Source organism: Vulpes vulpes, chromosome 1 (assembly GCF_048418805.1).
Source record: "Vulpes vulpes isolate BD-2025 chromosome 1, VulVul3, whole genome shotgun sequence".
In the NCBI taxonomy this organism is placed as follows: Eukaryota; Metazoa; Chordata; class Mammalia; order Carnivora; family Canidae; genus Vulpes; species Vulpes vulpes.
Window position 1 is genome coordinate 79,221,400 of NC_132780.1, and position 27,723 is coordinate 79,249,122.

Here is a 27,723-nt window from a genome sequence, read left to right on the forward strand (position 1 = left end):
CAGAAAAGACAGCTTTGTCCTGTGTTTGAAGGGAGGGAAGAGCTCTGAAAGCACAGACTGCTTTGTCAGTTGAGTCTTACTAACTTTGGGATTGGGGCCAAACACCTAAAATTGAAGCTGCTGGATAATGTGTGGTGACTTCAAAACTCAAATGGAATCAAATTCTATCTTGCAGGCACTTAAGGACTCTTGTTTACCCAGCTCTGCTGCTTACTAGCTGGGTTGCCATGAGTAATTTATTTACCATTTCTAAACTCATAAGGTGGGAATAGTCATGGTACTTACCTTAGGGGATTGTTTTGGAAACAAAATGAGTTATTACCTGTAAAGCTCTTATAAGAATACTTGGTTCAAAAAAAAAAAAAAAAAGAATACTTGGTTCATAATAAGTGCTCAAGAAATGTTAGCTCTTGTTATTATAAATGGTTATCATTATAAATGTTCTTACTGATATTAGGTAACAAAGAGCAGATTAGCATAGAGAAATGGAATACAGAGTAGGAAATATGCTTTTTCAGTCATCAACAGAATTTTCATCCATCGGCAAGTAAGTAATACATGTAAACTACTAAACATTCAGTGGAAATAAGTGAGCTGTAGCAGCTGTGGCAGTGACAGCAGTGGAGCTGGTTAGGAGACAAAGCTCTATTTGCAGATCTGAGATTACAAATCAGTGGCTTAGAAATGTAGAGACTTCTTCCTGAAATCAGAAGTTCCCCATGCACTTTAAAAGAACTCTGCCGTTCCTGACCATAGTGCTAAACTGGCTTTTAAATCTTGCTTTCAGGGACAGATGTTAAAATTCAGCAGTATGGCCCCTGATCTAGACCGTCTAAATGAGCTTGGGTATAGGCTACCACTGAATGATAAAGAAATCAAAAGGATGCAGAATCTGAACCGGCGCTGGTCTCTGATCTCCTCTCAGACCACAGAAAGATTCAGGTACATGTCTGGGCCATTCTGATCTATCAGGAGAAATAAGTGCATGGTTTGTACATGTTTATCAATCTTTCTAGTGATATTCACAAAATTTGAAGTAGAAGTGGAGAAATCAAATTGTGAAGTGGGCTCCCATGCTTGATGTGCTAAATATTGTTTTAACAAAAAAGAAAAACTCTTTTACATAATATATTAAAGATAGATACATAATTTTATCATTTTGAAAACTTACCATTTTATTTTAAGGATTTTCTTTATTTATTTGAGAGAGAGAACATGTGAGAGTGAGAGAGAGAGAGAGGGAGAGAGAGAGAACACAAGTGGAGGGTGGAGGGAGAGGGAGAAGCAGACTCCCGACCAAACGGAACCCGATGCAGGGCTCCATCCCAGGACCCTGGAATCATGACCTGAGCTGACAGCAGATGCTTACCTGACTGAGCCACCCAGGCACCCTGAAAACTTACCATTTTAAACTTTTTTTTCTTAAAAATTTACTACCTAACATCAAAAGCTTCATGGTGGTCAAATTAGAATTGCAGGCAGAAAATATTATTTAGTGTAGTTTTATTGCTAACATTAGAAGAACGAACAACAACATAATCATTATTCTTTTCCTTTGTTCTGTCAGTAAGTTGCAATCATTTTTGCTACAACATCAGACTTTCTTGGAAAAATGTGAAACATGGATGGAATTCCTGGTTCAAACGGAACAAAAATTAGCAGTAGAGATTTCAGGCAATTATCAGCATCTTTTGGAGCAGCAGAGAGCGCATGAGGTAAGTTATGTTGGTAGGTTAGTGGGGTAATAAAATAGTTTTTGATCCTTGAAAAATGCTGCACAATGCCATGGGGAGTAGTTCAAGCACTATATTTTGTGTTGAGTCTGCTCAGGTGTAGTCATTGTTTGCCTTCTTTCTTAAGCTTGAGGTTTTCATATGTTAATTACAAAAATGTGGTCCTATTCTTTGTTTCCTTAGTTGGTTTTAAAAATGTGGTGGGCTTAGATATCCTGCAATATATACAGCCAGAATTGTGGTAAAAGTCTATTTACAAGGGGGGGGGGGGGGATCAAGGGTATGTGTGAAAGGAATACAGAAATAGACAATTTTCAAATTAGTTACATACTACATTAATCTTGCCAAGGCTAGTTGCTAAAGAGATTGTTTTGATCAGAAGTCTTTGATAAATGAAAATTGTGTGTTACGTAAAAAACATGTATATATTTTATACTTGGAGCTCAAACTACCAAATATCTCCAAGAGTACCTCTTTTTTTTTTTTAAGATTTTATTTATTTATTCATGAGAGACACAGAGAGAGAGAGAGAGAGAGAGAGAGAGAGAGACAGGCAGAAGGAGAAGCAGGCTCCATGCAGGGAGACCTATGTGGGACTAGATCCTGGGTCTCCAGGATTACGCCAGGGGCCGCAGGCGGCGCTAAAGCGCTGCGCCACCGCAGCTGCCCTCCAGGAGTACCTCTTGATCAAATTGCATTATAATTATTTCTTAAGAAACACTGAAGAGAGAACTAGATACAAAAAGCAAATTAATTAATTTGCATTTCATCTCAATTTTGCTGTTTACTGGTATAACCACATTGGGCTGTATGTTTCTGGAATATACACAAATGGAGAGATAGGATTTACCTAAAAGCAGAGAAAAGCTGAAAATAAATTACAAGAGAATGAAACTAACTTTAAAGCATTTTACTTATATTTTAAAAATAAAGAATTTATGTATAAGGTATTTTTAAGTCAAGTTTTATTAAGTTGACTGAAGATGAAATAAAAGACAATGAATCAAAACCATAGTGATATATCACCATACCCACTGTGATGGCTTTGATGAAGAAGACAGTTAAGTGTTGGCGTGGGTATATAGGAATTGGAATCCTCATACATTGCTGTTGGGAATGTAAAATGGTGAAGCTGCTTTGGAAGACAGTTGGGCAGTTCCTCAAAATACTTTACAGAGTTATCATATGACCCAATAATTCCAATCTTAGGTTTATACCAGAAAGAAATGAAAATATGTGTCCACAAAAACTTGTGCGACAATATTGTTCATAGCAATGTTATTTATAAGAGCTGCAAAATGAGGACAACCCTAAATATCCATCAGCCGATGAATTAATAAATAAATGTGGTATGTCTGTACAGTGGAATACTATTCAGCAATAAAAAGGAATATGGTGATGATGCATCCTGAGCATGCATCAACCTTGGAAACATGTTAAGTGGAAAGAAACCAGTAACAAAAGACAGTACATTGCATGATTCCATTTACATGAAATGTCCAAAGTAGACAAATCTTCAGAGATAGAAAATAGGTCAGTGGTTACCTAATGGGCTTATGGGTTGTATTGTGCCCAAGATCGCAAATCCGAGAAACCACCACGTAGCCGACACCGAGGCAAACACACGAGGGTTTATTACAAGCTCGAGCTTGGGTCCAAGTATATCCCACACAGCGGAGCAGGGACTTGGACCCCGAGACTAAGGGGCATAGCAGCTTTATAGGGACCAGTGGCCCATGGGATACGCAGATAGTTGCACAGTCATGTCGGTCCACACGCAGGTGTCTGATTGAATTACATCTTACCCTACAGTATCTATTTGAGCTGGCCTATTACTTTGGTCAGAATTGGCACGCAGTTTTGGCGGGCACAAGGCAGAGTTAATTGTTATGAGCCGATTTCCGATTAGGGTGTGCCCAGCGGCTTGACTAGGGTGGGGCAGCACCTTAAGCAATAAGCAGGTCATGTGGGGGTCATATAGGAGGTGGCGGGTGTAGCACAAAATGGAGTTGGTCCTGCTCTGCTTGTCCAGGGGTAGGGGATTTTTGTTAAATTTCCTGGGTCCCACAGGTTGGGAAGAGAGAGTTATTGCTGAGTGTGGAGTTCTTTTTGGTCTAAAATCAATTATGGTGATGGTTGGCCAAGTCTGTGGATATGTTAAAGGACATTAAGTTACTCTAAATAGGTGAATTATAAGGTATGTAAATTATATCTCAGTAAATCTATTTTAAAAACAAAAGCAATAATTTGAAAAACTGTTGAATTTTTTTGTAATGAAATAATTTTATTAACCAAATTAAATAAAAGAATATTGAGTTCCAAAAAAGAAAGAAAGAAAGAAAGAAAGAAAGAAAGAAAGAGAGAAAGAAAAGAAAAGAAAAGAAAAGAGAAGAGAAATGTGGAGTTTCTTAAATCTTTTTTAACTTTCTGAAAGGTCTTTAGCTATTCTCTATCTGAAAATAAATTAGAATATAAATTATGTGTTAACCAATGTTATTAGGTGATTTTGAAAGAAGGAAAACATAATTTTACTTTTAGTCACTTAGTTTTTGTAAGCAAAAACTAAACTTTATCTTTAATTATATCTCATGTGATTGTTTAAAAATGCATTATTCCTATACTGTGGGACTTCACACAAATTCCAATTCAACTGGAAATATTTTTCAAAGCCTTGCTAAAACCAAAATTTGGTGAAGTTACTATAAAACTGGTCACTAAAATTGGGAACTCTAAAGTATATTTTTCTGTTTTTTTCACTTAATAGTTGTTTCAAGCAGAGATGTTTAGTCGTCAGCAGATTTTGCACTCAATCATTATTGATGGTCAGCGTCTTCTAGAACAAGGTCAAGTTGATGACAGGTAGGATCTTTGATATATTTTTATGAAGAAAGGTTCCAGTGAATTAGTCATTTTCTTTTTAATGAGCAGATTAGAGGGCATATGTCTAATCTTCCTAAGGCAATTGTACTTCAGTGGGGCCTCAGTAATTGGAAGAAAGGCTTGTCTGAATCTCTGAAATGACTGAGTATTGAATCTTTTTAAAGAATGGCTATTATATTACATGAAGGACATAGAGTAATTGGAAATCACCTAGCCAACCTTCTCCAGACCTCTGCAGGAGACTGGAATTAATGAATAGATCAGAAAAAATTGTATCAATGATGTATCAATGGTTTGTAAACAGATGCTTCTAATCTTCTCCTACCCTTACAGAAATTGTATTCCTCAAAGGAGCATAGAGATCACTTGATCATCTCTCTTACTTATAGAAGAAAACTTGAGGCACAGAAATGCAAACTGATGTGGCCAAGGTCACTCAACTAGCTGTAGAATTGTATATCTGGTTTTTAGTCAGGACCAGCCAGCTTTCCCCCACCATGGTAATTCCAGGTTTCAAAAAGGTTTGTTACCTTAAGTCAGATGACACTCAACCTGAAATCTGGCTTCCTCTTCATTTACTTAGCAGATTACCTCTTTATTAAAAACGACGAGGTAAAATCCAGCTCCTCTTTTGACTGCCATTATGTAAAATGCTGATTTCATACTATATTTACATTTCCCAAAAACAATATCTAGTCCATCCCACTTACTTTATGTAGTGATATTTGGAGTACAAACCTCATTTAAACTTATACATTTACATAAGAACATCTTACCCATATTAAGAACCAGTAGTTCTGATTATAATTAGTATTTTTTTAAAAGAACATAAATCACTATTTTTATTAAGAGGATTTTTTTTAGTGTTCTGGAATGAATTTCAGTTTTAAGTGGATATTTCTTTGGAAGTAACATGAACGATTTTCATAGTTAAGTTTGGAACAACAAAATGTGATACCATATTTATTCTGTTCAAAGTAAGCCAAATGTAAATGTGAGCTTTACTGAGAATATACGGCTTTCAAAATAAAAAGAAATTGAAATGCAATTAACTTATCCTTTGCTTTATCCTCCCTTGGTCAGCTCTATAACAGTATTATAAAAGTTTAAGCCAATAAATAAAATTTAAAATTCATGTATAAGCCAACATCTATTAAATTATAAATGTTAACAGTTAAGGGAAAACACCAAAGAGAAGAAAATGGAAGTTTTGGATGAGGATAATTCTGAAAGCTGAGAGAGAGAAAAAAAATCAGATTAGAGCATGAGGGCCCCAGATTACAAATGTATCATGTATTAAAAGTTCATTTATCAGTTTTGTGTTTTAGAGTTCAAGTTCAGCCATGGGAACACTGTCATGTATTAAGTATTTCCTTACGCTGGCAGGTGGCTCAGGACAGTTGAGCTCTCCAAAGCCAGGACAAGGGCTCCAAAGAGATCTCAGATGGTGGTCTGGTGGGGATAGCAGCATGCAGGGCACTTTTCATGTTGTAGGACATTCTCAAGTCCTAGAGTTAAATGTTTTCAGAGATGATAGATACTTCTAACTTCTAGGAGAGTTTCATGAACCTAATCCATCGCGTTTAGTTCTACTGCAATTAGTTATTAATATCAGAATTTCCTTTCAAACACAGAGGTTACCAATTACACATTTGGTTACAAAAGCAAGGTTTACAGCAGGCCTAGATGATAGAAGGTGACAAGAATATAGGAGTCCACGACAATAAGTCCATCTCAGATTTGAAGCCACCCTTAAGAGAAGAGAATAGTATATCTAGGGAAGAAAAGGAAACTAACACAATAGAGAAAAAACAAGTAATGTTACACTTTAATATTAAAATGTGAATAATACCCTAACGTACAAAGAAATGCATTGTTACTAGACAAACCAGTTCTAGAGCTACAAATTGAATTTTAAAGAAAACTTCATAAAGAACTATCAATGTTCTTTATTTTATTTTATTTTTTTTGTTTTTGTTTTTTTGTTTGTTTTTTTTTTTTTCAATGTTCTTTAAAGGTGGAAAACACAGGTGTATAAAGGACGAACAAACTAAAAGATCTGAGATTATTTAGCCTGAAATTGAGAACACTTATATATTACTATCTCTAAGTATATGGACAACCTTCATACAGACAGTGATAACTGGATAGTTTTCATTTCTAAGAACAAAATGAAGTGGGTTTAAAATGTAGAAGGAATTATTTAGATTAACATATGGAATAATCATTAAAGATTGGGGCTGTTTATTGTGAGGGAATATGAAGTTTATGAGTATAGTTTTAAAAAACATTTTTAGGGGCCCCTGGGTGACCTAGTTATTAATTTCAAAAATCACATGAAATAGACCCAGTAACAGATTATGACATAATATTTGTCAAAACTTCTGCCCTAAAATCACTTCCCAGGGTTTATTACTGTCATAAAGTGTATATACAGTGTGTATATCTGGCTGATGTGTAAATGCATCCAGGGTAACAATTTTTCTTCCCTATGTAATTATTTCTGTACCAGGGATGAATTCAACCTGAAATTGACACTTCTCAGCAATCAGTGGCAGGGAGTGATTCGCCGGGCCCAGCAGAGGAGGGGCATCATTGACAGCCAGATTCGCCAGTGGCAGCGGTACAGGGAGATGGCAGAGAAGCTTCGTAAATGGTTGGTTGAAGTGTCCTATCTTCCCGTGAGTGCTCTCGGAAGTGTCCCAATACCACTGCAACAGGCAAGGACCCTCTTTGATGAAGTGCAGGTAAGGTGCAAAACACATGCTTTTTAAACCTCTTATACATTTCCACTGTACACCTTACCCTTGCCTCAGTTCTTCACAAGGATCCTGGAGTGACACTAGAATGAGGACAAATATGGTTCCAAAGTATCAACAGGAACATATAAAATGATTGTATTACATTTTATAATGATTTTATAGTGATGATAGTCTGGTCAGGCCCAGCCGCTCACAGAGCCACTCCATGGCCCACACCAATGCCTCCCAGCAGCTCACTGACTTCCAGCATGGAGAGAAAAACAATGACCAAGAAAGGAGCACTTTGCAATGATCATAATCATGAAAAATTTAAATGTGTAACTTGAGTATTCTGAAAAAGATAAAAGTCTCAGTCCTGTCTGGACTCTTTGTCCATTCCTGGTATGGCTGCTTCCTTTTGTCTTCCCCGGGAACCAGGACCCCCTGCCCCTGAGACAGATCCCTCCTACCAGTCAGTCCTCCCCAGTGTATTTTCTGGTCTCTTCACTGTTGGCAGCTTCCTTTCTCCTCGCTTCTCTGGGAAACCCCATGCACACATGGCTTTGTTGGCCTTCTACCAGCACAGAAGGGCCCACATAGTATCTCCTAGTCACATCCACCTCCTAAGCTTTCAATTTATGTATTCAACTGCCTTTTAGGTTTACATATATATATATATATATATATATATATATATATATATATACATCAAGGATATAATATATTCTATGGGTTCCAGCAGAGTCTGTGATGCCGGGATCAGCCATTCTCCTGCAGTCCCATTTCCTGTGTCCCTAATTTGAGGAAATGTCATTACCAGCTATCCGGTCTATCAGTCAGGGACATTAGAGTCACTCTACAGCTATATTCTTTTTCTCTTCGTCCTCTTTTCTAATACACTTCCAGTTTCTGTCACCACTGACACTACCTTAGATGGGGAGCTCTTGATTTCTTACCTACATAGACAATAGCTTTCTAACCTATCTTAGTGTATCCAATATTTACCATTCTTCCATTTCATTTTCTACTCTACTGCAGAGTGTTTTAATCCAGACACATGACTTCCCTACTTAATTTTCTCCTGTGAATCTCAGTCACTTTCACTATTAAAAAAATTCTCATGCAGGGTATCATCTAGTGTCCTCTTTTTTAAAAGATTTTATTTATTTTATTCATGAGAGAGAGAGAGAGAGAGAGAAAGGCAGAGACACAGGCAGAGGGAGAAGCAGGCTTCCCATGGGGAACCCGTGGACTTGGGTCCTGGACCCGAGGATCATGCCCTAAGACAAAGGCAGACGCTCGACCGCTGAGCCACCCAGGCGTCCCTCTCGTGTCATCTTTTGCCACTCTTTCACAAGTATAATATATCCTAGGTCCTGAGAACTACATCCAAGGTCCTAAATTCATCCTGTTGATCTCCTATAGTAAATTTGCCTATCTTCATTTCTCCGTGTGGAAGGATTCCTCTCCCTGATTCCTGGCCCTCATCACACCAGCTCCTCCTTAATCTGGCCATGTTCATATATTTTCCAAGACTCATGAAGCCTCTTCATCTTGCTTCCATGTGGGTTAGATATTTGAGGAGTGGTCTTTCTTCGAAGTGGGTTGCTTGTATCAAACAAGCATCATGAATGTTTTTTGCAGAAGAAATTAAGAGATCCTAATAAAACTTAAACGAAGCATGTGACAGTGTATTCCCTATACATCAATCTTCTAGAGCAGTTTCCATATTGCACGGTCATTGTACTTAAGTTGAACACAGAAACTGAGCCTCTCCAGAGGCTCATCCTGAATGAATTCTCATTCATTTATGCAGGGCTTCATTCACACCCAAAGTACTAGCTCAATAAATGTTGGATAAAGAGGGCATGCTATGTATGAAAAACTGTAGGGTTACTTAAAAACACTTGTAATAGGGAACTGCTGAAAAAAAGAATGAGAAAGTAAAAAGCTACGATTCCTTTCAGTTCAAAGAAAAAGTGTTCCTGCGACAGCAAGGCAGCTACATCCTAACAGTGGAGGCTGGCAAGCAGCTCCTGCTCTCAGCGGACAGTGGGGCTGAGGCTGCCTTGCAAGCAGAACTCACTGAAATCCAAGAGAAGTGGAAATCAGCCAGCGTGCGTTTGGAGGAACAGAAGAAAAAACTGGCCTTCTTGTTGAAAGTAAGTTCAGCTTTTTCCTCCTCTAGATGCAATGCAGTTTAAGAAGCCATGTAAGCAGTTGTTACTCCTGTTTTTAGCTTTCCAATCAGACAGTGCAAAGATCCATAAGTCATACCCTGCAGTATTTTGATCCCCTGCCCTGTGTCTTATTTAAGACTTTGTCCTGTCTTGCATGAACTGGAGAAGTTTCCCAATTTTCAGCAGTTTGTCTTTCAGAAAAATCACCCAGCTAAGTACTTTTAAGTCTAATAAGACTGTCCAAGTGATGAATTCTGATTAATGGTCGGTGCTTAGCCAAGAACCATGCAATGACTTTATAAATCCAAACAGGAATGCAAAGAGTAGATTCCACTCCCTGATCTAAGACTCTAAAGTGGTTTTTAAGATTGATATCTTTTATTTTATAGCAGGGAAAAACTTATCCAAGAGGATACTTTTGATTTCATCTTAGTTTATCCAAGCATGTTGCTATGAGAGAAAATTCAGGAGGTATATTCAGCCTTTAGTTGGATACAGAGAGGATACTGATCACACTGCAAGTTTCAGACCCGCCACAAGATGCTTTTCTCCCTTACTTTTCAGTACCATATTCAATACATAACTAGAATGCATCGGAAAAAGGGCATGGTCTCTGACCTCAGATAAACCCAAATTAAAATCTTAATAAACTAAGTAACTTGGTTATCTTAACCTATCTGAGCGGCAGTTTCCTCCTCTCTGGAGTAGATATGATTACCCCTCCTTCGGATGGCATTGTGAGGATTTAATGAAATAAGGAAAGTAAACATGTGGCACAATACCTGCACAAATTGAGCATGTGGTAAAGGGTGGTAATCATCGTTGTTGATATTATCATCATATTAAAGAGTGAACAGAGCTAAATAGTAAAGTTTTATACATGCTGATAATCACCAACACTTTAACAAAAGTATCTATTAAATTTGGCCTGACGCTTTTTTGGATCACAGGTAGTAACTAAAGTTAATAGAACACAGTTTGCTTTTATAATGCTTAAAGTATGCACACCCATTGGATTTATTCTATTGAATTTTATTTAATAATATATTACCTTCTGTGTAGGAAACAATCAATCAAAAATGCCACTGAGCATTTGTTAAAGAACTATTATTTGCATACAGCACAATTCATCCGTAATACAATATGTCTGATTCTTTTTTCTTCTTTTTTACTTTCAATAAAAGATTAAAAATACTGTAACTCATTCTGTAGAGATATGTTAATCATATATTTTTTCTTTATTTGTGATGTGATTTTTGGACAGATTCCCAAGACTTTAATAAGGCAAAATGGCTGAGTCATTGCATTTGCTTTTCTTGCCAGTCTGTTTGCTGGTGTGTAAAACATCCACTTTGATAGATGTTTGCAGACCATGACATTTTGTTATGTCCTTGTAATTCATGTAGTAAAAAGACTGGGTTATAGCTTTGGAATCTAAGCCATTCTTGGAAAGGGGAATCCTTATTCTTCTCTTGTTAAAGTTTATTTTATTTTAAATCATAAACTAGGACCCATTTGCCGAAGAAAGAATTTATGAAGCTATATTCTAATGTCATTTTCTTTATTTTAGGATATCTTTATATCACAGCCATAATGCTTATCTATTTTTAGCTCTTGATTTAATGCTCTGAGTAAATATGCCAAAAGTAGAGTGATGATGATTCTGTGGCCTGCATGTTCACCTGCTTCACTATGGCCTCTTAATTTTATTATAAAAAATAAGAAACTTATCTTTTCTCTTTTAGATCAGTGGAGATTTACTGATGGCATGTTGATGGGCTTCAGGGGGTGTGATGATTTCATTGAGAATGCTTGTTCAGTTTAGTAAAAGGATCTCACTATGCTTAGCATTGATGAACTAATTGTAGCCTGGGAACATGGAGGTACTTTAACAAAGGGGAATTAGAACAAATTTGTCCAAGACAGACAGTTAGTGTGTTTTCTGGTAAATGGAAAGAGGGAATGTGATTATGTACTCTAGGAAGTTCCCTGAAGAAATTTAAGAGAAATGAACCTTAGGCCAAATTCTCAGTTCAGTTAGAAACCAAAAGACCTTTTGAATAGGGACACACTTTTGTCAGCACTTCTAACAGAAGACAGTTTTGGTCATAGCACCTATGGGTTGCTGTGCTAAAAATAAAGCATCAGAAGAGAAAGACAGAAAGAGCCCAGACAAGAAAAGACTGGTAATGGTGGAAGAGGTAATGTGAAGGAAAATGCGGCATAATTTTGCTACCAGGCTCACTACTAAAAGCAATTCTGTCTTTCTTCAGAGCTCAGTAATTTAAGTTGCAGGGAGTGGCTACTGGGAAGGGTTACTAGGAAGGGGGGACAAGAATGGATGGTCATAGGTGAAATTAAGGAGATTTGTTTAGATGAATTTAATTTGAATTTTCACTGAGACACTGGATAGGAGTTAATCTGTAGGTCTAATGATATAAAGCATTATGATTCCTTTAATTTTTTCTTTCAATTAAAAAGAAATACATGTGTCTGATTAAAAAAAATCAGATAATAGTTGAAATATGTAAAGCAAAAAAACAAAATTTCCCCTATACCACAACCAAACCCTGTAATCTTCCACAGGAATAAACCACTGTTACAAGTCTGGTATGTAATCACCCAAAACATAACCACAATAATGTATGTTTTCTTTGTCACTCTGTAGAGATCTACTGGTCTATGCTGCCACTCTCTACTGCTTTTCTTGCTATATTCTTCTTCAGAGCACTCACTCATATTTGACATACTAGATGTATATTTTTTAAATTTTGCCTTACCTCTCTTCATCCATTGATTGTTTCAGTTTTTATATACTTACCCTTTTGTGATACATATTTCAGCATATTGAGATGAAGCCCACCCATTGCCAGCCTTTGGTACTTGTGTATTTCTACTTCTGTAACAAATCAAATGTATGTGCCTCATAGTGTTCATATAATGAACTGAATCAGAGGCAGGGTTATATTATTTTTACATTTCATCCTGAAAGAATTTCCATATCCTCTTTTTGATCTCTTATAGAACATCCGAGGTAGTGTAGACACATTAACAGTGAGGTTAGAAAAGAGGCAAAATACTGTGATTACTTTCTTACCTCTGCAGATTAATTCAGATGCAAATAACAATTTTGATTACTTGTAATATTCTGGGCCTTGTATTTAGTGTGTTCATAGCCATGGCTTCCTCCAGCCCTCCAACAATTATAGAGTTTGTGTTATGCCCATTTTCATAGGGAAAATTGAGACATAGCATATTACCTGCTTAAAGTCACATAGAGTAAGTGTTGAACTCGGCTCTTCTGATGCTGCCTACATGACAATGGATGTGGACCCCCCATAAATCTTTAATTGTTTCTCTGGGATTAAGAAGAGTGTGGATCTTTTGTTTTAGTTTCTTATAAAACAAAACAAAACAAAACAAAAACAAAGCCATGAAATTTCTTCCTTCTCCCATTACAGGACTGGGAAAACTGTGAGAACGGAATAGCTGATTCTCTGGAGAAACTACGAACTTTCAAAAAGAAGCTTTCTCAGCCTCTTCCAGATCACCATGAGGAGCTGCATGCAGAGCAAATGCGTTGCAAGGTAGCTGACTGGATTGAGCTGTTAGCTGTCACTGGCCTGTGCCCTTCTGTTGTGGTATTGCCTTTGAAAGCATATGCTAGTCAAACTGCTCCAGCAGTGTATATGTTGGTACAAGTTCCTGGATATTGCATTAGGGCAGACAACTCTGGTGAGGCTTGCTTGCTGATTTATTGTGGTTGATGAAATTAGACTGGCTTATGGTTTACATCTTGAGAAATATAAAACACAGCATTGAAAGATATTTAAAAGTGGGGTCAAAAGCAATAAACACAATCCTTTTTAAAGCGTCTGTACTGGAGAGTTGTTCTAGCAGAATAGTCTAGTCCTGACAGCCTGGAAATGCTGCAGACAGTGGTTCTTAGGGGAACACCCTGCCCTGTAGGCTCTTCTGTAAGGAAAACAGGAATGCAAATAGCAAGGAGACACACAGTCATTCAGTTATCAGGGCCCTATTTATGAGATCATGAGCAACACCTCAAATCACAGTTGAAAGCAAATCAGGAGCTAATATAGACCACTCCCTGCATCGTGAGCTCGCTGAGACTAACATGATGTGGTGGCAGAGGATTCGTTCTGTTCATACCTATATAGGCAAGTGAAGTGTTTGGCAGTTCTCTGTCAAGCAGTATGCAGATCTAGTCAAAACTGCCTTTACGAATGTCTCTTTTTTTCTCCCCAAATAATACACGTCCCTGTGTTTCCCAATCATTTGCAAATTATTGTTCTGGAGCAATGCTGTAAAACTTCACATGTACTGGGGTGCCTGGGTGGCTTAATTGGGTAAGCCTCTCTGACTCTTGGTTTCTGATCAGGTCATGATCACATGGGTTGTGAGGTTGGGCTCCACACTCAGTGCTCAGCAGAGAGTCTGCTCGAAGATCCTCTCCCTCTGCCACTCTCTTCCCCTAAAATAAATAAATAAATAAATCTTTTAGAAAGAAACTTCACATATACTTAAATGATTCGGATTTAATCAGAAGTTTTCTGCTTCACTCTGGCTAAGAAGTCATAAGCATTAAGGAAAAATTAATTCTTTTTTTTTTTTTTTGTCTATTTAACACTTAATATTTGTTTTTTTTTTCTTACTTTTTTTTTTAATTAATTTTTATTGGTGTTCAATTTACCAACATACAGAAAAACACCCAGTGCTCATCCGTCAAGTGTCCACCTCGGTGCCCGTCACCCATTCCCCTCCAACACCCGCCCTCCTCCCCTTCCACCACCCCTAGTTAGTTTCCCCGAGTTAGGAGTCTTTATGTTCTGTCTCCCTTCCTGATATTTCCCAACATTTCTTTTCCCTTCCTTTATATTCCCTTTCACTATTATTCATATTCCCCAAATGAATGAGAACATACACTGTTTGTCCTTCTCCGATTGACTTATTTCACTCAGCATAATACCCTCCAGTTCCATCCACGTTGAAGCAAATGGTGGGTATTTGTCGTTTCTAATTGCTGAGTAATATTCCATTGTATACATAAACCACATCTTCTTTATCCATTCATCTTTCGATGGACACCGAGGCTCCTTCCACAGTTTGGCTATTGTGGCCATTGCTGATAGAAACATCGGGGTGCAGGTGTCCCGACGTTTCATTGCATCTGAATCTTTGGGGTAAATCCCCAACAGTGCAATTGCTGGGTCGTAGGGCAGGTCTATTTTTAACTCTTTGAGGAACCTCCACACAGTTTTCCAGAGTGGCTGCACCAGTTCACATTCCCACCAACAGTGTAAGAGGGTTCCCTTTTCTCCGCATGCTCTCCAACATTTGTTGTTTCCTGCCTTGTTAATTTTCCCCATTCTCACTGGTGTGAGGTGGTATCTCATTGTGGTTTTGATTTGTATTTCCCTGATGGCAAGTGACGCAGAGCATTTTCTCATGTGCATGTTGGCCATGTCCATGTCTTCCCTCTGTGAGATTTCTGTTCATGTCTTTTGCCCATTTCATGATTGGATTGTTTGTTTCTTTGGTGTTGAGTTTAATAAGTTCTTTATAGATTTTGGAAACTAGCCCTTTATCTGATAGGTCATTTGCAAATATCTTCTCCCATTCTGTAGGTTGTCTTTTAGTTTTGTTGACTGTATCCTTTGCTGTGCAAAAGCTTCTTATCTTGATGAAGTCCCAATAGTTCATTTTTGCTTTTGTTTCTTTTGCCTTTGTGGATGTATCTTGCAAGAAGTTACTGTGGCCGAGTTCAAAAAGGGTGTTGCCTGTGTTCTCCTCTAGGATTTTGATGGAATCTTGTCTCACATTTAGATCTCTCATCCATTTTGAGTTTATCTTTGTGTATGGTGAAAGAGAGTGGTCCAGTTTCATTCTTCTGCATGTGGATGTCCAATTTTCCCAGCACCATTTATTGAAGAGACTGTCTTTCTTCCAATGGAGAGTCTTTCCTCCTTTATCGAATATTAGATGACCATACATTTCAGGGTCCACTTCTGGGTTCTCTATTCTGTTCCATTGATCTATGTGTCTGTTTTTGTGCCAGTACCACACTGTCTTGATGACCACAGCATTGTAGTACAACCTGAAATCTGGCATTGTGATGCCCCCAGCTATGGTTTTCTTTTTTAAAATTCCCCTGGCTATTCGGGGTCTTTTCTGATTCCACACAAATCTTAAAATAATTTGTTCTAACTCTCTGAAGAAAGTCCATGGTATTTTGATAGGGATTGCATTAAACGTATAAATTGCCCTGGGTAACATTGACATTTTCACAATATTAATTCTGCCAATCCATGAGCATGGAATATTTTTCCATCTCTTTGTGTCTTCCTCAATTTCTTTCAGAAGTGTTCTATAGTTTTTAGAGTATAGATCTTTTACCTCTTTGGTTAGGTTTATTCCTAGGTATCTTATGCTTTTGGGTGCAATTGTAAATGGGATTGACTCCTTAATTTCTCTTTCTTCAGTCTCATTGTTAGTGTATAGAAATGCCATTGATTTCTGGGCATTGATTTTGTATCCTGCCACGCTGCCAAATTGCTGTATGAGTTCTAGCAATCTTGGGGTGGAGGCTTTTGGGTTTTCTATGTAGAGTATCATGTCATCGGCGAAGAGGGAGAGTTTGACTTCTTCTTTGCCAATTTGAATGCCTTTAATGTCTTTTTGTTGTCTGATTGCTGAGGCGAGGACTTCCAGAACGATGTTGAACAGCAGTGGTGAGAGTGGACATCCCTGTCTTGTTCCTGATCTTAGGGGAATGGCTCCCAGTGCTTCCCCATTGAGAATGATATTTGCTGTGGGCTTTTCGTAAATGGCTTTTAAGATGTCGAGGAAAGTTCCCTCTATCCCAACACTCTGAAGGGTTTTGATCAGGAATGGATGCTGTATTTTGTCAAATGCTTTCTCTGCATCTAATGAGAGGATCATATGGTTCTTGGTTTTTCTCTTGCTGATATGATGAATCACATTGATGGTTTTACGAGTGTTGAACCAGCCTTGTGTCCCAGGGATAAATCCTACTTGGTCATGGTGAATAATTTTCTTAATGTGTTGTTGGATCCTATTGGCTAGTATCTTGTTGAGAATTTTTGCATCCATGTTCATCAGGGATATTGGTCTGTAATTCTCCTTTTTGGTGGGGTCTTTGTCTGGTTTCGGAATTAAGGTGATGCTGGCCTCATAGAACGAATTTGGAAGTACTCCATCTCTTTCTATCTTTCCAAACAGCTTTAGTAGAATAGGTATGATTTCTTCTTTAAACGTTTGATAGAATTCCCCTGGGAAGCCATCTGGCCCTGGACTCTTGTGTCTTGGGAGGTTTTTGATGACTGCTTCAATTTCCTCCCTGGTTATTGGCCTGTTCAGGTTTTCTATTTCTTCCTGCTCCAGTTTTGGTAGTTTGTGGCTTTCCAGGAATGCGTCCATTTCTTCTAGATTTCCTAATTTATTGGCGTACAGCTGTTCGTAATATGTTTTTAAAATCGTTTGTATTTCCTTGGTGTTGGTAGTGATCTCTCCTTTCTCATTCATGATTTTATTAATTTGAGTCTTCTCTCTCTTCTTTTTAATAAGGTTGGCTAATGGTTTATCTATCTTATTAATTCTTTCAAAGAACCAACTCCTGGCTGTGTTGATCTGTTCCACAGTTCTTTTGATCTCGATATCATTGAGTTCTGCTCGAATTTTAATTAACTCTCTTCTTCTGCTGGGGGTGGGTTCTATTTGTTGCTTTTTCTCTAGTTCCTTTATGTGTAAGGTTAGCTTTTGAATTTGAGATCTTTCCAGTTTTTGAATGGATGCTTGTATTGCGATGTATTTCCCCCTCAGGACTGCTTTTGCTGCATCCCAAAGATTTTGAACGGTTGTATCTTCATTCTCATTAGTTTCCATGAATCTTTTTAATTCTTCCTTAATTTCCTGGTTGACCTTTTCATCTTCTAGCAGGATGGTCCTTAACCTCCACGTGTTTGTGGTCCTTCCATATTTCTTATTGTGATTAAGTTCTAATTTCAAGGCATTATGGTCTGAGAATATACAGGGGACTAACCCGATCTTTTGGTATCGGTTCAGACCCGATTTGTGACCCAGTATGTGGTCTATTCTGGAGAAAGTTCCATGTGCACTTGAGAAGAATGTGTATTCAGTTGAGTTTGGATGTAAAGTTCTGTAGATATCTGTGAAATCCATCTGGTCCAGTGTATCATTTAAAGCTCTCGTTTCTTTGGAGATGTTGTGCTTAGAAGACCTATCCAGGGTAGAAAGAGCTAGATTGAAGTCACCAAGTATAAGTGTATTATTATCAAGGTATTTCTTGAGTTTGGTTATTAATTGGTTTAAATATTTGGCAGCTCCCACATTCGGGGCATATATATTGAGGATTGTTAAGTCCTCTTGTTGGATAGATCCTTTGAGTATGAGATAGTGTCCCTCTTCATCTCTCACTATAGTCTTTAGGGTAAATTTTAATTTATCTGATATAAGGATGGCAACCCCTGCTTTCTTTTGAGGACCATTTGAATGGTAAATGGTTCTCCAACCTTTTATTTTCAGGTTGTAGGTGTCCTTCTGTCTAAAATGAGTCTCTTGTAGACAGCAAATAGATGGGTCCTGCTTTTTTATCCAGTCTGAAACCCTGCGCCTTTTGATGGGGTCATTAAGCCCGTTCACGTTCAGAGTTACTATTGATAGATATGAGTTTAGTGTCATCATATCTATTCAGTCCTTGTTTTTGTGGATTGTTCCACTGAACTTCTTCTTAAAGGGGAATTTTAAGAGTCCCCCCTAAAATTTCTTGCAGAGCTGGTTTGGAGGTTACATATTCTTTCAGTTCCTGCCTGTCTTGGAAGCTCTTTATCTCTCCTTCCATTTTGAATGAGAGCCTTGCTGGATAAAGTATTCTTGGTTGCATGTTCTTTTCATTTAGGACCCTGAATATATCCTGCCAGCCCTTTCTGGCCTGCCAGGTCTCTGTGGAGATGTCTGCTGTTACCCTAATATTCCTCCCCATAAAAGTCAGGGACTTTTTTTCTCTTGCTGCTTTAAGGATCTTCTCCTTATCTTTGGAATTTGCAAGCTTCACTATTAAATGTCGAGGTGTTGAACGGTTTTTGTTGATTTTAGGGGGGGATCTCTCTATTTCCTGGATCTGAATGCCTGTTTCCCTTCCCAGATTAGGAAAGTTTTCAGCTAGGATTTGTTCAAATACATATTCTGGCCCTCTGGCCCTTTCAGCGCCCTCAGGAACCCCAATTAAACGTAGGTTTTTCTTCCTCAGGCTGTCATTTATTTCCCTTAATCTATCCTCATGATCTTTTAATTGCTTGTCTCTTTTTTCCTCAGTTTCCCTCTTTGCCATCAACTTGTCTTCTATGTCACTCACTCGTTCTTCCACCTCGTTAACCCTCGTCGTTAGGACTTCTAGCTTGGATTGCATCTCATTTAATTGATTTTTAATTTCTGCCTGATTGGATCTAAATTCTGCAGTCATGAAGTCTCTTGAGTCCTTAATGGTTTTTTCTAGAGCCACCAGTAGCTGTATAATAGTGCTTCTGAATTGGCTTTCTGACATTGAATTGTAATCCAGATTTTGTAACTCTGTGGGAGAGAGGGCTGTTTCTGATTCTTTTTTTTGAGGTGAGGTTTTCCTTCTAGTCATTTTGCTCAGTGCAGAGTGGCCAAAAACAAGTTGTATTGGGAAAAGGAGAAAAAGAGAGAGAAGGAAAGAAAAGAGAAAAAGAAAAAGGAGAAAGAAGAAAAAAAGGGGGAAAAAGAGAAGAAAAAGAAAGAAAGGAGAAAAAAGAAAAAAAAGGGTGGGGTGGGGTGGGGGAAGCAATCAGAAATCAAGAAGAAAGGAAGAAAAAAAAAAGCACAAAACAAAAAAAAAAAACAAAAACAAAAACAAAAAACACGGGGAGTATCTTCTGATTCTGTATACTTTAAGTCCCTTGACTTCCCTTGGAACTGGTCCGTCTCCTTGGTCTTCTGGGGGAGGGGCCTGCTGTGCTGATTCCCAGGTGTTAGCACTTGGGGGAGCTGCTCTGCCCCTGCCTGGTGCAGGGCTCAGTGGGGGTTGTTCACCCCGTGAGGCCCCGGGAGGAAGCCACAGTGGCGGGGGCAGCTCTGGGACCCTGGAGTCAGCTCCCGCAGTAGCTCCGGGGCTCTCCGTCTGCGGGGCCTGGGGGCTCCCGGGTGGGGCCGCTGATCTGCTCAGCTCGGGGCAGGAGCGTCCTCGCTGTCCTGGGCCCTCCCGGCCTCTGCCTGTCCCGGGGGAGGCCGGATCCTGGGCTGTGTCCCGGCGCCCTGTGCTCCGGGGCCTGCGCTGTTGGATTCGCGCTCCCGCCCCGCAGCCCCCTCCGCGGAGCCGCCGCCCGAGCCCCTCTGAGCTGTTCCCGGAGTCGCGCCGCCCCCTCCGCGGAGCTTCTTCCTCCGCCCGAGCCGCCGCCGCTGAGCTGTTCCCAGAGCCGCGCAGCCCCCTCCGCAGAGCCGCCGCCCGAGCCCCTCCGAGCTGCTCCGGGTCCCGCCGAGCGCTGCAGCCCTTAGGGAGCTCGGCGCACTCTCCGGGGTGCAGTTCCTCTGTTACTGTCCCAGGGAGCCCGAGGGCGTCCCCGCCTTTCTGGGGATCCTGCTCCAATTCCCCGGGAGGCCTTTCCGCGGGGAAGGTCGGTGCAGCTCCTGCTCCTCCGGGACGGGGCTCTCCTGTCCTGGGGACACTCGCCCCGGCCTCAGCCCGGCTCCTCGCGGGGCCCCTCCCCCTTGGAGGCCTTTTGTTCCTTTATTTCTTTTTCCCCGTCTTCCTACCTTGATAGAAGCGCGGACTCTTCTCACTGTAGCGTTCCAGCTGGTCTCTCTTTAAATCTCAGGCTGAATTCGTAGATTTTCAGGATGATTGGATGGTTTTCTAGGTAATTTGTTGAGGACAGGTGACTTGGGGACCCTACTCCTCCACCATCTTGCCCCTCCCCCCCGGAAAAATTAATTCTTAAAGGAGTCTTAAAATCACAAAAAGCGTAGATGTAAGAATTTTTCTTTAGTATTAAAATTTAAGGATATCCTTTGAAACTCAGAAGAGGCAGATTTAGGAAAAATAAAGGGGTAATATACATGACATCATGGATAGCAGGTGAGGAAAATATTATCTTGAGATGTAAGTTCAGAAGTATGCAAATATTAAAAAGTTTGTTTTAAATCTGTGATTGTAAATTTATAACAAGTGATTAAAGAAAATTGGCATTTATTGGGCTGCTCTTATGTGCCAGTCAGTAAACTAGTGTTATCTTAGTTGACATAAACACAAACTCATGAGGACAGTCTGTTATTTCCCTTTTACAGATGTGAAAACTGAGGCTTCTAGAAGTTTAATAATGTTTCAGTGTTAGTAAATATCAAGGCTGCCTGAATCTAGAGGCTGTATTTTTACTATATAGACTCATCTAATAGAGTCTGTGAGTCTGAAACAGTTGGTTTTGGTAGTGCTGTTGTTTCTTTTATAATCCTTACATTGTGAATTATGTCTGATGTTGGAGTTAGGGGCTAGAAATTGGAAAGAAAGGGGAAAATCTTTACATTGGCATGACAGTTTAATATGTGTACAAATATAAGCAGAAATACTGCATATTTTACTCCACCGGGATGGTCTTTCAGCCAAATGCTGTTACCATGGGACCTCATCACCCAAAATACAACAGTTACAAACATACCCGGCTATTAAGCTTGGAGATTAAAAGGATGCATTTTGGTCCAGCTCTCTGCTACTCTTCCCTAAACCACCCTTAGCAGCAAAACAAAGCAATTACCTGGAAAATTCAGACTAAAACCTCATCTGCCTAAATTGCCTGAGAAGTTAGCCTCAAACACTACTGTTAATTGCATTTGCCTTTGGAAACTTGTCTCCTGCGTGAAGAGGCAAAAAGAGAAGGAAAAAGCCATGTGAAATACTCTATTTATACACAAAATTAGCCAGAATCTAAAAGCATCCACAGCTGGCAAAAAGCAAGAATTATACAAATTGCAAAACTGGTCATCGGTTCAAAGCATTGCAAAATCCAATGTCAACTCATTCAAATATTGCTTTATGGATTTTTTTCTTAAATCATTTCCCAAAAGGACAGAGTACATAATTTTTTTAGTAACCTGAAGAAGTCTATGTTCCTACAGGAAATGAATTCAGTCCATTATTTTCAATTGAGTAATAATAGCAATTCAGCGATTATGTTAAGTTTATATTGCAGAATGTGAATGCATAGTGTTTGAAGATGAAAGTTAACCTAGAAGTTTGGTTTTTTGAAAATATTTTATTAACATGATCAATAACCCAGGACAAAAATAAAGGCTGGATTAGCAATTTATGAAATCAGTTTTAAATTAAAGAAGATCATGCAGTAATAAAAGTTCAATTTAGGAAAGATGAGCCAGGGGGCCACTTGGGTGGCTCATTTAGTTAAGTGCCTGTCATGATCTCAAGTGCTCAGGTCATGATCTCAAGGTCCTGGGATTGAGTCTTGCTTTGGGCTCCTTGCTCAGTGGGGAGTCTGCTTCTCCTTTTGCTCCTCCTCCTGCTCTTGCATGCTCTCTCTCTCTCTCTCTTTCTCTTTCTCAAATAAATAAATGAAATCTTTAAAAAAAAAGAAAGAAAGAAGAAAAGGTGAGCCACAATGATCAGTTAAAAGGTAAATAGATCGTAGGAAGATTCTTCCAACAACCTGGGTGGTTTTATTTTTTATGATTTTTAAAAATTTATTTATTAGAGAGAAAGAGAGAAAATATGACAGGGAGAAGGAACAGAGGCAGAGGGAGAAGCAGACTGCCCACTAAGCGGGGAACCCAATGCAGATGATCCCAGGACCCCAAGATCATGACCTGAGCTAAAGGCACGCTTAACCAACTGAGCCACCCAGGCACCCCACAACCTGGGATTTTATCATAAGAACTTGACAAAGTGTCAGACAACACCAGAGCAAATAGAATAAACCAAGTGAGATGTTCAAATAGAAAATAGAAAATAGAAAGGGATGGAAAGATAATTGTATGATGAGGAGATTCCTAACACACACAAATTGTTTATGATAGATATTTGTGAGTATTCACATTTTTGTTTTTTTTAATCTAGGAGCTGGAAAATGTAGCTGGGAGCTGGACAGATGATATGGCTCAGCTGACACTGCTGAAGGATACTCTCTGTGCCTACATCAGCGCCGATGATATCTCCATCCTGAATGAACGCATGGAGCTTCTGCAAAGGCAGTGGGAAGAACTGTGCCACCAGGTAAGACAAACTCTACATTGAGCATTAGCTCAGAAAGGTGGAAAACTGGAAGATGACTTGAAATGTCAAATAGCTTGACCCATGTTTGTATTGATTCTATAACTCAGAGTATACATGGAGGAAGAACTCTGGCTTTTGTGAGAATATTATAGATTAAGACAATTACATCTTAACATTATATTTGAGATGCATCTCAACTGGATTCTCTTGCTGCCCCTTTCACTGGCTGACATAATATTGTAAGGGGAAAATAGTTTTTTGGTTCACAGATGTAGTCTTGCTAAGTACTGATGCTCTGTTTCTTACTTTGAACATATGAAAGACCTTTGTTTTATTTGCAATTTTAGCTAATACTGTGGAAATGGTTTTGTATTTGGAATGATTGTGGCTAATGATTTACCGTATTTTTTCCCTAGGAATTCATGTGTTTGGCATTTTTAGTTACATGTGATTCATTTATTCAGTACCTTTCTTGTGCATTGTACCTTAAAATTGGGATGCCGGATTGGATTTTGATTTTGAAATGAAAGGAAGAGATTGCTGGAAAGGCAATGAGAAGGAATCAAAGACAAAGAAGAATAACATAGATTAATAACATAACATAGATTAAACACAAGTGAAGAACAGGCTCTGACTGAGGACCTTGAGACCATCCCCTCCAGGAGGCTGGGTGTGTGTCAGTCATGTCCCTTGCTGCACCTGACTGCATTGCCTGGGACATGAGAGGCTGTGGTCCATGTTTGGTAAATGAATCAGTCACACTAATTGTGAATTTCATAAGCTAAAGTAAGTGTTCCTACCATCGAGTTTAACAACAGAGCTGAAACAAAAAACAGTCCAGAAGAACCTATGCCATGAAGAGAACTGGTTCTAACAAGCTAAAACAATGTACAGCAGTATAAGCAAACCCAGGGCAGTGTGCACTGCAGGCAATGAAGGACACACATGTTGCAGCGGATAAATCTTCAGCTGAGCACTGAGACAGGGAGCACAAGAGACAGATTGGTGTGGAAGGAGAAAGCAGGTGGATTGGACGTGGCTGCAGCTTGAGTGAAGGCAGAGGAGGAGACAGAGGAGCTGGCTGGGGAGAAGCAAGTGCTGTAAGGATGAGGAAGGGGCTCTTGAGAAGGGGTCTCTTCGTGCCTCTCCAGTTTCAGGCCAAGTGTGCTAATCTAGAGCTCTCTCCACTTCCGTCCTCCCCTCCCATTTTCCCTGACTTTAGAGATACTTATCTTCATGCTTCAGGAAACATTAAACAGAGATTAAGAGGCTTATAGCCTCCTGATTCATTTGACAGCAACAAGAAATTTGTTGTTAGGTAAATTTCTCTCTGTGTTAAATAAAAACCAAGATATTTCTCAGACCATGAGCCAGAGGGTAACTCTGGAGCACACTTCCTAAAAGTGTGAACAATTTCTTCTGAATATATACTCTGAAAAGGGAGGAGTGTAAGAGATGATTTTCATAAACATGTGAGTAATTTGAGTTCAAAATTAATTTAGCCATTTTTCATGGAGCTTCATATTCTTAGTGAACACAGTGAGAAACTCACATGGAGTATGATAATGCTAATCACAATATTTTATTCTTCTCTGAATTATTCAGCCCAAAATCAATACATAACTATCCAGTAAATTCTCACATAATTTTCTAATGGAAGGACTTTATCAGGGTATATCATGTAAGTGAAAGATAATTTGTGGGTACAAATAATGGAAAATGATCACAGCAGTGGTTCAGTTACTTTTATGAGCCTTATCCATTTGTTTTTCTTAAAATTGAGAAAAATCTAGCACTACTTCATGACCCAATACTTTTCAGCATATCCTGTGAAATTAATTATACTATATCTACTTCTCTGGCTAATTGATGTCTACAGAGCTTTCAGAGAGGTAACACTTCAGATAATGGCTTCCATTCCCTTCCCAAACCTGTCATGAACTGCCCTACCCCAAGACCTTGCTCAGACCACTCTTCTGCCTAGACTGACTATTTCTTCCCTTCTGATTTTAACCCACCTTTTTTCAAATGCCACAATCCCTAGAATGTCACCTTTTGAGATGCTCAGACCTCAGTATTTTCCTATTCCCCAATTCCCTTTTGGCCTGTGAACAGCTAAGTGCCTAGAACAGCTAAGTAAGTGTTCATATATATACTGTTAATAATTAAAAGAAGACTTTAGGGCACTTATTTTATGTCATTGTGTTCCTCTAAATGTAAAATAATGACATAGTCTCTGAATAGTTTGGAAGTTAGGAAGATTATAATTGTGCAATATTTGTTTGATTTAAGAAAACCGGTCCTATGTAAAAATGCCATGAGGTAGAAAGATTACAAACTTCTAGTTATAAAGTGAATTAGTTCTAGGAATCTAACGTATAGCAATGTGACTCTAGTTAATAAGACTGTATCATGTACTTGAAAGTTGCTAAGAGGAAAGATATTTTAAAAATTTATTTAAATTTTTATTTATTTAAAAAAATTCCAATATAAACATAAAGTGTTATATTCATTTCAGGTATACAGTAGAGTGATTCAGTACATTACTCAGTGTTCATCAATATAAGTGGTTATAATTAATAACCTTAATCGCCTTCACCTATTCACCCTTTCCTCCTTTCCTCCCCTCTGGCAACCACCAGTTTGTTCTCTACACTTAAGAGTCTTCTTCTTTTCTTTTTTTTTTTAATCTCTTTTTCTTTCTTCATTTGTTTTGTTTCTTAAATTCCACATGAGTGAAATCATATGGTATTTGTCTTTCTCTGACCAACTTCTTTCATTTAGCATTATACTCTCGAGATCCATCCATGTTGTTACAAATGGCTAGATGTCATTCTTTTTATGGCTGAGTGATATCTTAAAGGCTCTCACAACACACATAGAAATAGTAATTGTGTGATATGATGGATGTGCTAACTAATCTTGTGGTGATCATTTCACAGTATAAATGTGCATCAGGTCACCACACTATACACCTTAAACTTACACAGTGTGATATGTGTATTATATCTTAGTAAAACTGGAAAAAGAAAAAAGGGGGCCAAAGTTTCCATGTTTAAAATTGCTCACCAGACTTAGATATATCTGTTTGGAAATACATTTTGAAGGATGCTATTGATCATATGATATGCCATGAAGAGATGAATACCTTGCACCTGGGAGTGGACTAAGACTTAAGTAAAAAAAAAAAAAAAAGAAGAAGAAGAAGAGGAAGTACATCGAATACATAGTTTCTGAAACTTTCTAAATTGAATGTCTTAAGGCATGAAGCTAAAGCATACTGATCTCACATTGCTTCAACCTAAAAATACTATTTAATCCAGTGAGATTTTAAAGTTCGGAGTAGTCATGCCAAAGGTGCCAGGATATAACTATAAGTGAGAATATAAATTAGTTACTAGTTCTTGAGTTAGTGTTTCCGGAGTTGTTCTGTCAAGTATGAAACCACAAAAGGAAATGAGCTTGAGCCTATGGTCTCATTTTAAAAGTTAAAAACTTTACTTAAACCTGACATTATCTGCTATTAAAGAGCCGGTAATCTGTTCATATTCTGATTGAAGCAGTGGGTGAGAAGGCAGGAGCAATTGGGACTACCAAGGAGGAGGAAGACATGGTGTAAGTAAATGTTTCAGAGGGGAGTTGACGTATAAAAGTATAGTGTTCATAAATAGACTCCCCAAACAGTTTGCTGTGTCTGTATTCAGCCATAGCTTATATTTGTTTTTATTCCTGTTTGGGTTTGTAGATCTGTGTGTAATTCTCATTGAGATATAAATACATCATCATTGTAATTGCTCAGTGTTTTTCAAATTGTCAAGGCAAAAATATTTGAAGTAGAAAAGGATGTATTTCCTGTTCAGCTGCCTCACACTCTGGAGGTTTCAGCTGGTACTTGCCAGCTATTAATGCAGAGTGTTTATACTCTTGAGAAAACATAAATCTGTGCTAAACTGATAAGTAATACGAGGGTTTCAGTTAAACCCGAAGAAAGGGGTGGTAATGTTCACTTATCATATAGCCTAAACACTAGTTTTACAAACTAAAAGGTAAATGCTGTCTCCACTGAGAATTTAAATCTTTTTAGAAGCTTTTGTGCTGCTTTGCAAGTGTTTGTGGTCTACCTGTTTCTTCTTTCAGCTGTTGCTTTACAGTGAGCAAATGAAAGTAACACTTCCATGGTGTATGATAAGTACCAGAGATACATATGAAAGCTGCTCAGCGGAGGTATTGAATACATGGGTGTCGAGGTGGAAAAAATGTTAAAAACTCAAATGATGAAAAAAAAACCTCAAATCATGTCCTGTAGTAGGAGTAGTAGGAGGAGTAGGAGTAGAATAGGGGTAATAAAACCCACCTCTCAAAAAAAAATTAAAAAATTAAAAAAATAAAACCCACCTCTCAAAGAAATAGATAATATTTTTCTATAATGTGGTCATCTTCCCTGAAGATGTTGTTGAGGAAAGTCCGAGAATTCATCCTTACTCATGGCCAAGATTTGGGGAAAGAGGAAAGAAGGAGATACATATAGCAAGAACTATTAATGTTGAATCTGAAGGGTGGGGGCTTTTAGCCTTTTCTTAGAAAACAGTTGCTTTGAGAGGTCCCAATTATGAAAATATAGTTTCAGTTTGGACATCAGTTGAACCAGAATTTTAATGACCAGCCACACTCTTGACTTTGATGCTGTGTGAAGGAGAGGGAAGAAGTCATATCCACTACAAAATTCCAAATTGTAGCATTCCTGTAGAAGATCAGAATACACTCTGCTATCAGAGTTCAAGAGGTAAGGGAGTACTGGAAGGATTGTGCTCCTAACTACAGCGCTGTCTTGATATAGCTTATTGTAGGTGAACTTTGTCTCCAAAACTTTTTAACCTATGTTTTCTTAGTCTTTT

At 38.6% G+C, this 27,723-nt stretch overlaps 1 protein-coding gene across 12 annotated transcripts in view; it reads left to right on the forward strand.

Moving 5' to 3' along the window:
* The window catches only part of SYNE1 (spectrin repeat containing nuclear envelope protein 1), a 450,176-nt gene that overhangs the window by 360,607 nt on the left and 61,846 nt on the right, over positions 1-27,723 (forward strand). For all 12 annotated transcript variants that reach the window (XM_072767663.1, XM_072767691.1, XM_072767685.1 and 9 more), the window contains 7 exons: positions 788-942; positions 1,568-1,715; positions 4,498-4,592; positions 7,126-7,360; positions 9,322-9,516; positions 12,996-13,121; positions 22,673-22,828. In XM_072767663.1, coding sequence (XP_072623764.1) covers positions 788-942; positions 1,568-1,715; positions 4,498-4,592; positions 7,126-7,360; positions 9,322-9,516; positions 12,996-13,121; positions 22,673-22,828 — 1,110 coding nt within the window. The remainder of the gene's footprint in view (positions 1-787; positions 943-1,567; positions 1,716-4,497; positions 4,593-7,125; positions 7,361-9,321; positions 9,517-12,995; positions 13,122-22,672; positions 22,829-27,723) is intronic.